The following is a 15933-nucleotide window of genomic DNA, read 5'->3' as shown; positions in this document are numbered from 1 at the left end:
AGCTGGAGTCATCAGGTTTTTTTCTGGAGCTATTAAATGGGGTGTCCATGGGTGCTTTTATCTTAAAAAATGTGGCTAGTGCTTTCCAACACTCCCTTGCCCTGTGATTTTTTTTTAAGCAACTGAGAAAACTGCAACTTAATAATATTAAAAGGATTTGATTTTCCCCACTTTGATTTGTTTAAATTGGAGAAAGAAGAGCAATTCCTTTTATTCACAATAATAGCTAACTTACTCTTCTACTGTTTTATTAACTCAATCCTCAGAACAAACCAATGATGTGAATACTGTAATTATTCTCATTTTACAGAAATGAAAAGTTAAATGAATACTTCTGGTAATTATACAGGACTGTTTGATTAGTATTTGCTATTAACTAATTAATTTTTGAGATGGAGTCTGACTCTGCTGCCCAGGCTGGAGTGCAGTGGCATGATCTTGGCTCACTGCAACCTTTGCCTCCTGGGTTCAAGCAATTGTCCTGTTTCAGCCTCCTGAGTAGCTGGGACTATAGGTGCATGCCACCACATCTGGCTAATTTTTGTATTTTTAGTAGAGACGGGGTTTCACCATATTGGTCAGGTTGGTCTTGAACTCCTGACCTCAGATGATCCAGCTGTCTCAGCCCTCCAAGTGCTGGGATTACAGGTGTGAGCCACCGCGCCTGGCCTGTGTTAGTATTTTTAATGATAAATTCCATGTTAGAAAATTTCTACTGATGTGTTTTTTAAATCAATATTTCGTACACTCAAAATCTAAAATTTAGTATATGAGCACACTGGTAAGAATGGGAGGCAGAGTTTTGACTGTAATAACATTCTATTATTTGGTAAATATCAGTAAAACAAGGTATAATTTAAATTTTAAAATAGGTTATGAAAATAAATGCTGCATGCTTATTTTTCTTTTCCTCTATTTTTACTTTACACAGGGCCAGTGCCTCAGTTTCAATCCAGGTAACCTTTAAATGAAACTTGCCTAAAATCTTAGGTCATACACAGAAGAGACTCCAGTCAAGAAGAAACTGGAAAGAATGATGTTGTCCTTAAACAACCTACAGAATATCATCTATAACCCGGTAACTGATTTCTATAAAATAACTTTCTACCTATGGCAAGACTGAGAGAAAATCCAATAGAATAGTAATTATCTGGTGGGAGATGGGGCAAGAATAAAAGCCAGTGAACATATGTAAAGTACCTCCTATGTAATAGGGATGGTGGTGGGTGCTGACTGTAAAACAGGTATGGCTCTTGTCCTCTAGCAGAGGAAGAAGTCACAATGACAATATGGTATGAGGAAACAACGTTGTGAACAGGGAAGTCTGAGTACAATGGAGGGAATGCCAACTTTTGGTGATGGCACGAGGCTCAGATAATCGTAAAATGTAATTTTTTCTTTTTTTGAGATGGAGACTTGCTCTGTCGCCCAGGCTGGAGTGCAGTGGTGCGATCTCGCTCACTGCAACCTCCACCTCCCAGGTTCAAGCGAGTCTCCTGCCTCAGCCTCCTGAGTAGCTGGGACTACAGGCACATGCCATCATGCCTGGCTAATTTTTGTATTTTTAATAGAGATGAGGTTTCACCATGTTGGACAGGAGGGTCTTGATTTTTTTGACCTCGTGATCCACCTGCCTTGGCCTCCTAAAGGGCTGAGATTACGGGCATGAGCCACCATGCCCGGCATAAAATGTAATTTTTAAAGGAAAATGGATTTCTCACTCTACAAGTTTTTCATTTTCTTTTTTAATTAGAACTGTCCCTGAGAAGTTAATGCCTCGACCTTTCCCTCAGCCTTTCAAATAGTGCTTGGCATTTGGGCAAGGAAAATGTGAAAAGCCAGTGGGGGAGATGGAGAGTAAGAAGTAGTAGGGTCTTGTGTAAGGATTGTGTGCAGTTCAGGCTGGTCCTGGAACGCCTGAATGGCTGTAATTGCTGGAAATTGCCCTGTAATCCTGGGCAGTAAAGAACTTGTTTTAGTTTTATGTGGTGGTGAGAATCTTTAGGAATGTCTTGTTCTCACTTATTTGAAGCTGAGTCCTGAATGGAGGTATGAGAAAGGACAGCCACTTTTTTAGTAACGCCCCCCCCCCAGAAGATTCTCGGGCAAAAGGAAGCGTGAGAGCCCTTGAAATAAGGCCCTAAACTAGTTTTGTTAGTGTGTGTGGGTTCAAGTTTTTGTTATTTACTTTATAGCTATAATTCCTTTTCCTCTAAGTTTTAATGTCATTTTGTAAGAATGAGGTACCACCGCCATATCGAGTAAAGTCAGTTTTAGGAGAAGTAGCCTTTCAGTGGTAATAAGTTTAAAAAAGATGACTTCCTGAAATGGAACCTAGTGAGACATTTAAAATGATTTTGTGCATGTTAGAGTTAAAAACAACTCAAGGTTGTAAAATGATTTTCTGCAAAGATCTTTAAAAAACAACAGAAGACTAGGCTACCTGCCAAGGGTGTCTGAAGGAACATCTTGGCTCAAGCTGGGAGGATGGATGAAGGTTACACTGTTCATTTCTGCTCTTCACACAGAAAAGAAAATAATTTTATGGGTAAAATTCCTGCATATCTTGATTCTAGCATACTGATGATTCCTGTAGTTTCTGGAGTCAGTACTCTCAACTATTGAGGTGGAACACGAATAAGTAGACTTCATTTCTTGAGGAAGGGGATCTGGAGAAGTTGTTCTGCTCCAGAGCAGGAAATGCCTTTAGTCCTATGGAATGGCCTGGATGCTGTCCTCAGGATAATGCATTTCCAAGGGAAATATTTTTGGCAAATAGCTTTTTTTTCTTTCTTTTTAAATTTATCTGTTTTATTATCAGTTCTCACAAAAGAATAGGAAAGGTTAGAGGAAGAAAGACTGAACTGAATGGCAAAACCATTTTGCTCTGTCTTTAAATGTCACTACTGTAAAATATCTGTAGAATTAAGGGTCCATATTGCACTGAAGTTCTCTCATTTGTAGCTAGTTGCCCTTTCAATGTTCCAAAATAAAAAAGGCTGCAAATAACGTAGTTATTTGATTTAATTAATTAATTAAAAAAATTTTTTTGAGACACAGTTTTGATCTTGTCACCCAGGCTGGAGTGCAATGGCACAATCTCAGTCACTGCAACTTCCGCCTCCCGGGTTCAAGTGATACTCCTGCCTCAGCCTCCCAAGGAGCTGGGATTATAGACATGCACCACCACACCCAGCTGATTTTTGTGTTTTTAGTAGTTTCTCCATGTTGGCCAGGATGGTCTCGAACTCCTGACCTCAGGTGATCTGCCCATCTCCACCTACCAGAGTGCTGGGATTACAGGTGTGAGGCACTGTGTCTGGCCAATTTAGTTATTTTAAGTTAATAAATTAGTATCTTTTATAAGCTAGACTTCGAAAAACTGTTTTCAGCCGGGTGCGGTGGCTCATGCCTGTAATCCCAGCACTTTGGGAAGCCAAGGCGGGTGGATCACGAGTTCAGGAGTTCAAGACCAGCCTGGCCAAAATGGTGAAACTCTGTCTCTACTTAAAATGCCAAAATTAGCCAGGTGTGCTGGTGGCCTCCAGTAATCCCAGCTACTCTCAAGGCTGAGGCAGGAGAGGCGCTTGAACCTGGGAGGCGGAGGTTGCAGTGAGCCAAGATGGCGCCACTGCATTCCAGCCTGGGTGACAGAGCGAGACTCCGTCTCAAAAAAACAAAAACAAAAAAACCTGTTTTCTTGCATCATGGTTGTTTTGTTACTGACAGGTTCCAACAGTGAGCAAATGCTTATTGAGTGTCTGCTGTGTGCTTTGTTAGGCGTTGTAAACACACTGCTACTTTTACATTTTTATTTCATTAGTATTTCTAAAGACTTTTTTAAGACAGAGGCTTGCTCTGTCACCAAGGGTGGTGCAGTCTCACCCCACTGCAGCCTCCACCTCCTGGGCTCAGCCACCGAATACCTGGGACTGTAGGCATGCGCCACCATGCCTGGCTAATTTTTGCATTTTTTTTGGTAGAGACAGGAGTTTTGCCACGTTTCACAGTCTGGTCAAGCACTCCTCCTACCTCGGCCTCCCAAAGTGTTGGGATTATAGGCGTGAGCCACCATGCCTGGCCTATTTCTAATATTTTGGTCCACATTGGTGTTAGACCAACTGTTTACATTAAGCTTTCCTGGAAAAGATGAAGTAAATATTGTTACTGGCCTATGTATTTTTTCCCTTATTTAGTATGTTTCTTTGACTAGTTTAATAGGATTCCAAGACTTAAAAAAATCAGGCTCTAAGGCTGGGTCCAGTAGCTCACACCTGTAATTCCAGCACTGTGGGAGGCCAAGGCTAGTGGATCACTTAAGCCCAGGAGCTTAAGACCAGCTTGAGCAACATAATGAGACCTTGTCTGTATATAAAAATACAAAAATTAGCTGGACACTGTGGTGCACATCTGTAGTCCCAGCTAAAAGGAAGGCTGAGGTGGGAGGATTGCTTGAGCCCAGGAGGTTGAGGCTGCAGTGAGCCGTGAGTGTGACATTGTGCTCCAGCCTGGGTGACAGAGAAAGAACCAGGCTCAAAAGTAAAGATAAAAAGTCAGAGGCCAGACGCGGTGGCTCATGCCTGTAACCCCAGCACTTTGGGAAGCTGAGGCAGGCAGATCACTTGAGGTCAGGAGTTCGAGACCAGCTTGATTAACACGGTGAAACCCTGTTTCTGCTAAAAACACAAAAATTAGCCAGGCATGGTGGTGGGCTCCTGTAATCCCAGCTACATGGGAGGTTGAGGCAGGAGTATCATGTGAACCCCAGAGGCGAAGGTGGAGTTTACATGAGCCAAGATTGCACAATTGCCCTCCAGCCTGGGTGATGGAGTGAGACTTCATCTTAAAAAAAAAAAGTCAGGCTTCCTTTTCTCTTTTTTTTAGAGACAGAGTCTTGTTCTGTCACCCAGGCTGGAGTGTGCAGTGGCACAACCTCAGCTCACTGCCACCTCTGCCTTCTGAGTTCAAGCAATTCTTCTGCCTCAGCCTCCCAAGTAGCTGAGACTACAGGCATATGCTGCCACGCCCGGCTAATTTTTTTTTTTTTTTTTTTGTATTTTAGTAGAGACAGCGTTTCTACTGTGTTGCCCAGCCTCATTTCAAACAACTCAGCTCAGGCAATCCACCTGCGTCAGCCTCCCAAAGTGCTAGGATTGCAGGTGTGAGCCACCGCGCCTGGCTGCTTTTCTTTCTGTTCAAATTGAAATTGAATAAATAATTTGGAAGACATTATCTTCACTTCATATCAGGGATGCTGTCAGTGAAATCTCTTGTTTGGCAGTTCATTAGCTACTTACATATTTTATTATTGTTGTTGTTTATAGAGTTCTTAGGATACGATTAAATGCTAGCTGGTTAAGAAATTACTTAGAAATGAAACAGAATTGGTTGTTACTCCAAGTTAATAAGCCACCTGTCAACATGAATCCTACCTGGTACAGAAAAGCTGAACATTCCAGTTTTCTTAGGAACCTTGCTTCCATGTTTATCCTTTTCTCCTTAGTATTCTAAGTACCTCCCTTTCTACCTTACAATTTAGTCTTAAAACGCTCTAAATAAAGTCTTTCTTTTGTAACCTGTGAGGTCCCTTCCAGCGTTTGTGCTATTTTTCTTCTTGTTTTTTGTTGCCTGCTTTCCTGAGTGAGAGCTGATTTCCTCACTAAGGCTCTGCTCTCTGATTTTTCTCTGTCTTAATTTCTTTTTTGGCTTTACTAATAAAATTTTGTCTTTGATGTCTCTATTTCCTTTATGTCTGTACCGACCACTCATAGATTTTTTTTGCATATGTTTCCAGTTCACCTAATGTGAAGCTCCAACTCTCAGTTACTCAGCCAGCCCTTCAAGACTAGGAGTTCAAAACCAGACTTGCATCTTCCTTCCCAAACCAGCTTTCCTCTTGCAATTTTCCATTTTTGTCAGAATCTTTCTTCTGTGTGACTTTTGCCTCCTCCCTTGTTTCCTAGCACCCAATAGTTGGAAGATAATCTGTCTTCAAAATTTTAAACTACATGTATGTCCAAACCAGTGACTTTTCCTTTTTATAAAAATTTTCATTGAAAAATTTAAAGATAATATGTGCAAATCATTTTTTAAAAATTCAAACAGTATTTAAGAGTTTCAGTGAAACATACATTGTCCTTCTACCCTTATACTTAGATTCCCTCCTCAAGGGCAATCACTTTTTACCAGTTTTTAAATATATCCTTCCTGAGATAGTTATGAATATCCAAAAGTGTGTTTATTGTGTATATTACCTTTTACATGCCCTATCTCTTTACATGCATGCATTTTACTCTATAACCTCTTTTCTACCCCTGTTTGACATATTTTGGAAATGTCAATTTATTTAGAATTCCCTTTTTCCCTTTCCCTTTCCCGACTCGCTCTGTTGCCCAGGCTGGAGTGCAGTGGCACTATCTTTAGGTCACTGTAACCTCCGCCTCGTGAGTTCAAGCTATTCTTCTGCCTCAGCCTCCGGAGTAGCTGGGATTACAGGTGTGCGCCACCACACTCAGCTAATATTTGTATTTTCAGTAGAGACGGGTTTTCACCATATTGGCCAGGCTCGTCTCTTGGCCCGGCTGGTCTCAAACTCCTGACCTCATGATCCGCCTGCCTCAGCCTCCTAAAGTGCTGGGATTACAGGCATCAGCCACCGTGCCCAGCCTAGAACTTCCTCATTTATTTTAACAGCTGCATAATTCGTAGTAAAACTTATTTTTGCAGTCCCTTGTTAAGGGCTGTGTCTTTTTACGATTATATCCGGTGCTATAGTGTACATCCTTGTGTGTGCATCTTGGTGCACCTGTGCTAAGTATTTCTGTAGGATAAATCTGTAAAAGTGGAATCACTAATCAAAGAGTATGATCCATTTTGTTATCTTTATTTTCTTGGATCCTTCTTAGCTTTTTCCATGTTAAAGATATTGACAATTGTCCTCTTACTGAAATTTATGAATCCATTGATTCCCTTGCTATTATTGCCCTGGCCTCCTGACAGATTCTTCTCTCTCTCTTCTCACCCCATGTTGAGGTTCCCAGGGTCACACCCAGTTTTGATGACTCACCAGCATAGATTTGCACTCGTGGCTATGATTTATTGCAGTAAAAGGATATAGAGCAGAACTGCAAAGGGAAAGGCACTTAGGGTGAAGTCCAGGGGAAACTCAGCGCAAGTTTTAAGGTCAGCTCTTACTAGAATCACACAGGACGTGCTTACATCCTCCAGCAGGAGTTGTGACAACACTTGTGAAATGTTGTCTGCTAGGGAAGCTCATTAGAGACTCAGCACCTAGGGTTTTTATTGGAGGCTGGTCACATAAGCACCCTCACACATATCAAAAAATTCTAGTCTCTTAGAAGGAAAGCAGGGTGTTGGGATGGCCATATTATTTGCATAAACAGTTCAGGTGCAGGAAATCCCTTTCATCAATTAGGCTGGTGGGTACCCTTCTAAAACCCCAAGTTCCTAGACACCAGCCAGGGGCCAGCTTTGTAAGGGGGATGGCAGTCAGGCCTGCCATGTTAACTCTTTTCTGCATACCTCCTAATTTCAGAAACCTCCAAGGCTTTGCTGCCTGACCTTTCCTGTCTTTCAGTGTCTTAATCTACTTTGATATCTTTACCAATTATCTCTACCCTGACTTTTAAATATGTGCTCTGGCCATTAACCTAACGTGTGGTTCTCCTCCAAGTCTTCTCAGCAGATTTGCTCTTAGATGTCTGCCAATGCTCCACACCAAGTGTTACAAACTAAACTCATCATCTTCCTTCTGTAACCTGTTTCCCCGTCCAGGCACCGTGGCTCACACCTGTAATCCCAGCACTTTGGGAGGCCAAGGCAGGTGGATCACTGGAGGTCAGGAGTTCAAGACCAGCCTGGCCAACATGGTGAAACCCCAGTCTCTACTAAAAATACAAAAATTAACGAGGCGTGGTGGTACACACTTGTAATCCCAGCTACTCAGGAGGCTGAGGCAGGAGAATCACTTGAACCTGGGAGGCAGAGGTTCTAAGATCATGCCATCATACTCCAGCCTAGGCAACAAAAGTGAAACTCCATCTTACTTAAAAAAAAAAAAAAAAAGAAAGAAAGAAAAAGAAGCCTGTTTCCCCCAGCTTTGTCATTTGTATAGAGGCCCTATGTAGGGAGTTTCCTTTGAAACATCTTTCGGATTTCTCTGCTCTTCCAGGGCCATTGCCACCAACCTGGATCATGTCTGTATCACTTCATGCCAGGCTTATGGCAGCAGTCAGTCACCCAGATGACCCCCTGACCTCTGGCTTATTTCACCCCCACTGGACTGTTGTTCCTAAACACCTCTTTCGTATGTCACTCTAAAACCTGACCCTGGCCCTACCTTTCTTTACTCCCTGACTACTCACTGAGAGCAGATAGGTCTTGTCTTTTCCTGCCTGTCTGGTTTTGTAAACTGCCATTTCTACCTGAAGTGGCAACTGAAATCGCACCTTCTTCATAAACTGCTTTTGGCCACCTCAGTTAGAATTTCTTATCCCATTTTCCTGAGGCATTTATTTGACTCTTCTTTACTGCCCCATTTTTTTTAAGATGTTAAGTTGGTCAGGGCTTGTAGTTAAAGCAACAGAAGTCAACTCTTTAAGCAGAAAGGGAATTTGCTAAATGATAGTGCAAAGTTCTCAATCTCTAGCAGGATGAAGAACCAGGCTTGGAGACTAGGTAGCCACAGATACACAAGTATGCTGTAGGACCATTCCCTTGAAGAGGCATCTGTTGTCACCACTGGACACAGATGGTACTGTGTCTCTGCCACTCTACCAATGCCACTGCTGTCTCTGACCCTGGATGTAGCTCTCTCTGACCATGGATGCAGCTGCCTCTGACACCGGATGTAGCTCCCTCTGATCCCGGATGTAGCTCCCTCTGACCCTGAATGCAGCTCCCTCTGAACCCCGGGTGTAGCTCCTTCTGACCCTGAATGCAGCTGCCTCTGACCCTGAATGCAGCTACCTCTGATCCTGGATGCAGCTGCCTCTGGCCCTGGATGTAGCTCCCTCTGACCCTGGATGCAGCTACCTCTGGCCCCCGATATAGCTCCCTCTGACCCCGGATGCAGCTACCTCTGACCCCGAATGTAGCTCTCTCTGACCCTGGATGCAGCTACCTCTGGCCCCGGATGTAGCTCCCTCTGATCCTGGATGCAGCTACCTCTGGCCCCCGATGTAGCTCTCTCTGGCCCTGGATATAGCTTCCTCTGACTGCCGATGTATCTCCTTTCGACTCTGGATATAGCTGCCTCTGACCCAGATGTAGCTTTTCAACCCCAAATATGGCTGCTGTGCCCCCTTGCCAAAGTGAATACTGCATCACGGTGGCCTCTTCTTGTTGCTGGTTCTTACTTAAAATCTGAGCTGGAAGTTCAGGTTGGCAGTTTTGTCACTTGCTCTTTCCTTCTTGCAGTCTAGATGAGGTCTCATGTTCATAAGGTAGAGGATTTTCCAGATATGGAAGGGGATTCCAATTTTCAACAGCCAAGCAGAGTATCACATTTCCACTTTCATCATTTTTCCTGGGTGTCTGACTCTTACACTTCTTTCTAGCTGCAGTCTGCCTACTAGAGAACCTTGCATACAGCAGACATTTAATAAGTAATCATCAGAAAGGCAAAGCAATATGAATCAGCTAGGATGTTTTGGGAAATAATACCAAACCTGACTATGGCTTAAGCTTGTCGTATTGTCTCCAGTGTGATCAGATCTGTATTTTAATTTTTAAAATGTAAATTAGTAATATCTATGAATCACCAAAGTAGCTTGGAGTAGCCTAGAAAACAATGAATGTTCCTCTCTGTTTTCACAGGAGCCATAAATACTTGTGGTTTAAATCAGTTGGGTGCAGGGCATTGTGTGTCACTAACATAGTTAAAAAAAAAAAAAAAAAGAATATTACTGAAGTAACATAGGATCTTTTCTGAAGTAGAAAGCATTAACCCAGACAACGAAAGCAGCAAGTGGCCACGATTCTCAGCATAGTTGTTTTCTGGTGTCATGGGTCTCCCACCCTGCTCCTAGCAATTGCCGTGACAACACATGGATAATTGGCTTCCATAATTTCTCATCTTACTGCCTAAGGCAACAGGGAACCTGTGGCCTCAGCTTGTCGTTCAGCAGCTGCTCTGTTGCCTCTCCTCTGCATGTGTGAGGACTGCCAGAACCCACTTTCCAGACGAGTGAGAGTTCATTCATTCACCATGCAATTACCGATTGTCTCTTAGCCTCTGTCCTCGGGAGTTAAAGGTAATGAGCCAGTCCTGCCTCATGCAGCTCACAGTCTACGCAAAGCTGCATGCAAACAAGCAGAATCCAAAGTGCTATAATGAACCCTCTGAGAGGGGCTGGCTCGGTCACCCCAGGGAGCTTGAAAACAGCTCCACAGAGAAGGCTATGCCTGAAGTAGATTTCTGTTTAGGAGCCACCAATTTATAACCACTTTTCTGTGGCCTGTCCTATTTTATTTCATATTTCTTGGCAATCCTCGCTACCGTGGATAGATTTTACCATGCATATCATAATTTGGGTGAGCTTAGTGTGAGGCTTAATGGTGTGTGGGCTGCACATCCTGGTCAAATGCTCCAGATGGAGGGAGATGGTTGTGATGCAGGAGAGGCAGCCACATAGCACAGGTCCCCAGCCAGTGGACTGGGAGGACAATGTAGTCATCTCTGGGGAAGGGGAATGACAAGATCTGGCAGTGTGGCAGGTCCCAGACAAAAGGGGTGTGTTCTGGGCAGTGAGGGTGCAGGTGGAGACCTGAATACTGGGTGCGGCCAACTGTCAGAGCCCACACCCGCAGACTGGAGTGGTCCAAGGCAGGTAGATGCTGTGTCTTGAAGACCTACAAGCACCCATTCATCCTCATGATCATGCAGCTCTCTAGTTTCTAACAGTGCAGTCTGGGAGTCCAGCAGAGAAGAGCAGGCCCTGGAAATCCGGGTGTGGGGGGCGTGGCTTGACTTGCAGCTTCCTTCAGAGGCAGTGAGTGCTTGTCATTGTCTCCATCAGCATTGGCTTTGGGCCTAGTGAGGTCTAGAACCTTCTGTTGGGATCAGCAGTGGAACAGGAGGAAAAGGAATGAGTAGATATGGCATTGCAACAAGTCCTTTTGTTTATTTTACTATGAGAATTATATTAGGCAGAAGTTTTGCTTCATAAACTCCCAGCTATATACAAAATATTGTGAATAGTATTTACTGTGTGTCTCTTTCCAAAGAACTCATAGTAGTTTGCAGCTATTGCAAATATCCTAGCCATGTGGTTCGTTTTCATAGCTGTTTGAATAGGTAAGATGACTTGGAAAATGCTGAATTCTGAGCAGATTTATGTGCACTTAAAAAATGTAGTTATTCTCTATCAATAATGGGTTTGGGTTGTAATTGCTTAGTAAGTAATTTTGTTTATGTAAACATGTTTGTTAAAATTATTTTTTCTTAGGTAATCCCCTATGTTGGCACCATTCCTGATCAGTTGGATCCTGGAACTTTGATTGTAATACGTGGGCACGTTCCTAGTGATGCAGACAGGTAAAATCATTGTGCTAAAGGAGGGAGCATGAATAAGCTGTCTTTTTGTGATTGTGAAATGGTAACAAAGAGTAATGTGGGAGAGACCATTTGATACTTAGAGGCCTAATTTGCTTTCATCAGCAGCCCTGTCCAAGGTGCTGAGGAGATTGGAATGAATGACTAAATAAAGGTTATTGGGATTTGTTTCATTGCTGTAAGTCTGATTTCAGTACAAAAAATTAGAAATGTCAGCTGGATATGGTGACCTACACATGCATTTCCAGCACTTTGGGAGGCCAAGGAGGTAGTAGTATTTGAGGCCAGGAGTTTGAGACCAGCCTGGGCAACATCATGAGACCCCCATCGGTAAAAAAAAAATTTACAGACCCCCATCTGTAAAATTTAACTGGGCATGGTGGTGTGTGCCTCCAGTCCCAGCTACTTAGGAAGCTGGGGTAGGAGGATCACTTGAGCCCAGGAGTTTGAGGTTGCAGTAAGCTGTGAATGACCCACTGCACCACAGCCCGGGTGACAAAGAATTAGATATGTCATTAAAAGAAAGGAGGTGTGGTCAGATGACAGGGACCATCTGGTTGTAGTCTGACATTCCCACAGCATCTCAGAAGATCTAGTTCAGATGGTTTGACCGAATACTTGCTTTGGATACAAGCTTTGGTATCATCAGTGTTGGGCTCAGCTCTGTGTAGCTAACACCTGCAGAGCAATGGTTTAAGTAATATGTGAAAATTAAGTCTCAAGGAGACAGCCCAGGCCTTTTCAGTCAACTCCTTTAAGTCATTAGAGGAGCAGGCTCCTTCCAGCTCACCACACTGCTATCTTGAGGGTGAGGTGAGGTCCCCTTTCCTGTTATCCTTGGCAGCTAGATTTCCAGCCCTCACATCCGTGCTTTGGGTAGCTGGATGGGTGCATGTGTGGTGTTTGCGGGGAAGCAGAGAAGGACAAAAGGCAAGTGCTTGCTGACTTTTAAGGCAGTTTGCAGTAGTCTTCCCTGAGCACTTCACTTCCATCTTATCAGCAGAGCTTTAGCTGCACAGGCAAGCCTAGCTGCGAGGGAGGCTAGGAAAGGTAGGGTTCTTATTCTGGGCAGATTCAGTCCCATTTCAAATTCAGGGACTGTGTTACCGAGGAAGACGGAAAAGAAGATTAGGCAGCTAGCTCTTTAGGCCTCACGGTGAATGAATGAGGAGGGATCAGTCAGTCCCTTGTCACTGGGCCTGGAGTCTGGGCCTTTCCTGGTGGCTTTTCTTTCTGAGCCCCTGTGTCTTCCCTCATATAGATTCCAGGTGGACCTGCAGTATGGCAGCAGTGTGAAACCTCGAGCCGATGTGGCCTTTCATTTCAATCCTCGTTTCAAAAGGGCCGGCTGCATTGTTTGCAATACTTTGATAAATGAAAAATGGGGATGGGAAGAGATCACCTATGACTCACCTTTCAAAAGAGAAAAGTCTTTTGAGATCGTGATTATGGTGCTGAAGGACAAATTCCAGGTATGTTTTGGAGAGGGGCAGGTTGAGTCCTCGTTAGTGGGTAGGAGTGCACAGGGGCACTTTTCACATTTGCAAGCCCGCCTTGGAATTTCCTACACCTGAGACATTGTTTGGCTTTTGTAATTTTTCTCCATAAAAGGACCAGGAAGGCACCTAAATGTGAGGTGTGGCCCCACGACTCCTCAGCCAGTTGTTGCTCTGCAGAAATATGGTCCATTGTGACCAGTTCTTTCTGTTAGATCCTATTTCTCCTAGCAGGGCTAAGTTCTGAATTGACACAGTATTATGTTAACGATGAGGGGGTAAGTTACAATACAACCGCCACCACCCAAAGACCTAACGGGGGCAATCCCGGTGTGGAAATCAGAAGGGTTTTGTAAATTCAAGTCTCGCCACAGGATAGTTCTGTAGGGTCATAAGATTTTAGACCCAGAGGAGATCCTAGAAATCCTTGATGCCAGTTCCGTCTCTGGCTTCTTGGAGTGTCTTCTACCTAGCGTGTATGTATAAGGCTAAATTTGGTCCAGAGGCTGTTACACCTGCCGGCCCTCCCGCCTGTGGAGCTTTCGCAGAGTAGAGGTGTGTACCAATTCGAGTGAATACTCGCATGTCTCTGATGGAGATCCTTTCTGATCCTCAGGATACCTCTCCTGCTCGAAAATCTTTCTGAATCTCCCAAACTCCATTCACCTCTCCCTTCTCTGGCCTTTCAAGCCTTTGTCTGTATCATTCTTTTTAACGGTTTTTAACAGTTGAGCTTTGGCTTTATGTGTTTATTTTGCCCCCACAATGGGATTTTAAGCTCCCTGAGTCAGAGACCGTATTGCATGCTGCTTGCATTTTCTGCACATAACCTAACTTGGTACTGGCATTTGAGAGGGAGGGAAGAGGAGCCGTGTGGAGTGCTGAGGACCCGTGGAAGCTACCTCATCGTCATCTTACTACTGTAGTCTGTTGAGGTGGAGATTGTTCCTATTCAGAATAAGAAAACCGAATCTCAGATAAGTTGGGTGACTTGGCCATATTCATTTGTTTCATTTAGCAAATTCAACGGATTTTGAGTGTCTGCCACGTGGGTGGTCTCCAGGGACAGCACCATGCAGAGCTCTCAGGGCAGGTCCTTCACTGGGTTCACAGCCTCCAGGGAACCTGTGCAGGGCTTCCAGGCGACCGCTGAACCCAGATATCTCACATGTACACAGAGGTGCACACAGGCACACGTACATATATTTGTGACTGCATGTTTGTCTCGGGAGAGACAGTTCATGATGCTTATCAGATCAGGAACTCAAACGAAGTTCAGAAACACTGCTAGTGTTTTGGGTGCTTTCAGTTACAATTTGGTCAGATGTATGTGGAGACCTGTGAGAAGGGGTGTAAAATTGGATGCAAGGAAACATTGAAATTTGGGTAAGTTAATTTATTAACTTGTTTTTTTTGGGGGGGGTGTCTGTCTTCTGTTTCTCTCTAGGTGGCTGTAAACGGAAAACATACTCTGCTTTATGCCCACAGGATTGGCCCAGAGAAAATAGACACTCTGGGCATTTATGGCAAAGTGAATATTCACTCAGTTGGTTTTAGCTTCAGCTCGGTGAGTGACCTTCCACAGCCTGGGGTGTTTTATGAGGATGGTTTCTGATGAGATAGTAGAAAAAGTCTTCAAATAACACTTCTATTGAGATAAAAAGGACGTATCTCCCTGCCTGTAGTATAATGTTTTGGATGTGGATCGTTCACACTGGCAGAAGGCTGTTTATCAGCCAGAGCTTGATTGTCTGTAGGATCTCAAATCTAGTGTGGGTTTAGCAAAACACATACCGTTTTCAGCCGGGTAGGTAGCGGCCGCTTCCTTTGCATGGGTGTAAAATGGAGTATTTCTGTAAGAAAGTTTCATAGGCTGGGAGTGTCTGAGTCAGAGAGTGTCCTTATATGTTGCATAAGGACAGTTCAGTCAATGATGAACCACATAGACAACAGTGGTCCCATAAGATTGTCACACTGCATTTTTACTGTACCTTTTCTGTGTTTAGATGTGTTTACATGCACAAATACTTATCATGCTGCTCCGGTTGCCTGCAGTATTCAGTATAGAGCATGCTGTACAAGTTCACTGTCCAAGAGCCATAGGTCATACCCTACAAGTCTGTAGTAGACGATACAATCTAAGTTTGTTAAGGAATATTCTGTGGTGTTCGTATGATGACATAAACCACCTCAGAACACACTTCTCAGAACGTACCCCCTTCATTAAGCAACACGTGACTGTATTTGCATTCAAAATTCTGATAGATACCGCTAACTCGCCCTCCAAAAGGGTGAAACAATTTGCACTCAACAACCGTGCCCATCTTCTCACCTTCCTGTTGCGGTCACATCTTATTCTCTGTAATGTTTGCCAGTTTGGTAGGGGTGGGAAGGACCCCAGTGTTAAGTGTCTTTTGGGGTCATAGTTTTCAAGCATATTTTTAGTACCATTTATAATTTTTTGATATATCAAACAGGTTATGAACAGAAAATATTTTCTACTGGATGTTACTAATTAATCTTTATTATCTTTTCTCAGGATTTACAAAGTACCCAAGCATCTAGTCTGGAACTGACAGAGATAAGTAGAGAAAATGTAAATACTAAATATTTTAATAAGCCACTGGTTTAAAAATGTTTCTTTTAACTGCCATGTAAATGAAGTGGAGGGAAGGCTGGGTTTTGGAAACTATGCTTTTAGAGTGCAAGTACTCATTTGAAAATTGAGATATACACTTGTGGTGGCAGGCACTCAATAAGGTTTTGCTGATGCTTCACCTATCAGTTTATGTAACTGTTACTCACTGCTCTCATGTAAAAAGAACTCTGTCACTCTTAACTGCTGAATAGTACTGTTCTGGG

The 15933-nt window shown here is 43.5% G+C and overlaps 1 protein-coding gene across 2 annotated transcripts in view; it reads left to right on the top strand.

Moving 5' to 3' along the window:
• The window catches only part of LGALS8 (galectin 8), a 24277-nt gene that overhangs the window by 1363 nt on the left and 6981 nt on the right, over positions 1–15933 (top strand). For both annotated transcript variants that reach the window (XM_032242273.1, XM_032242272.1), the window contains exons 2-6: positions 932–1078; positions 11469–11557; positions 12837–13047; positions 14519–14638; positions 15611–15667. In XM_032242273.1, the coding sequence (XP_032098164.1) occupies positions 1034–1078; positions 11469–11557; positions 12837–13047; positions 14519–14638; positions 15611–15667 (522 nt within the window). In that variant the 5' untranslated portion in view covers positions 932–1033. The remainder of the gene's footprint in view (positions 1–931; positions 1079–11468; positions 11558–12836; positions 13048–14518; positions 14639–15610; positions 15668–15933) is intronic.

The sequence above is a fragment of the Sapajus apella genome, unplaced genomic scaffold (genome assembly GCF_009761245.1).
Source record: "Sapajus apella isolate SASKATOON/1434 unplaced genomic scaffold, GSC_monkey_1.0 scaffold49, whole genome shotgun sequence".
NCBI classification, from domain to species: domain Eukaryota; kingdom Metazoa; phylum Chordata; class Mammalia; order Primates; family Cebidae; genus Sapajus; species Sapajus apella.
This window is presented reverse-complemented; position numbering and strand designations above follow the sequence as displayed.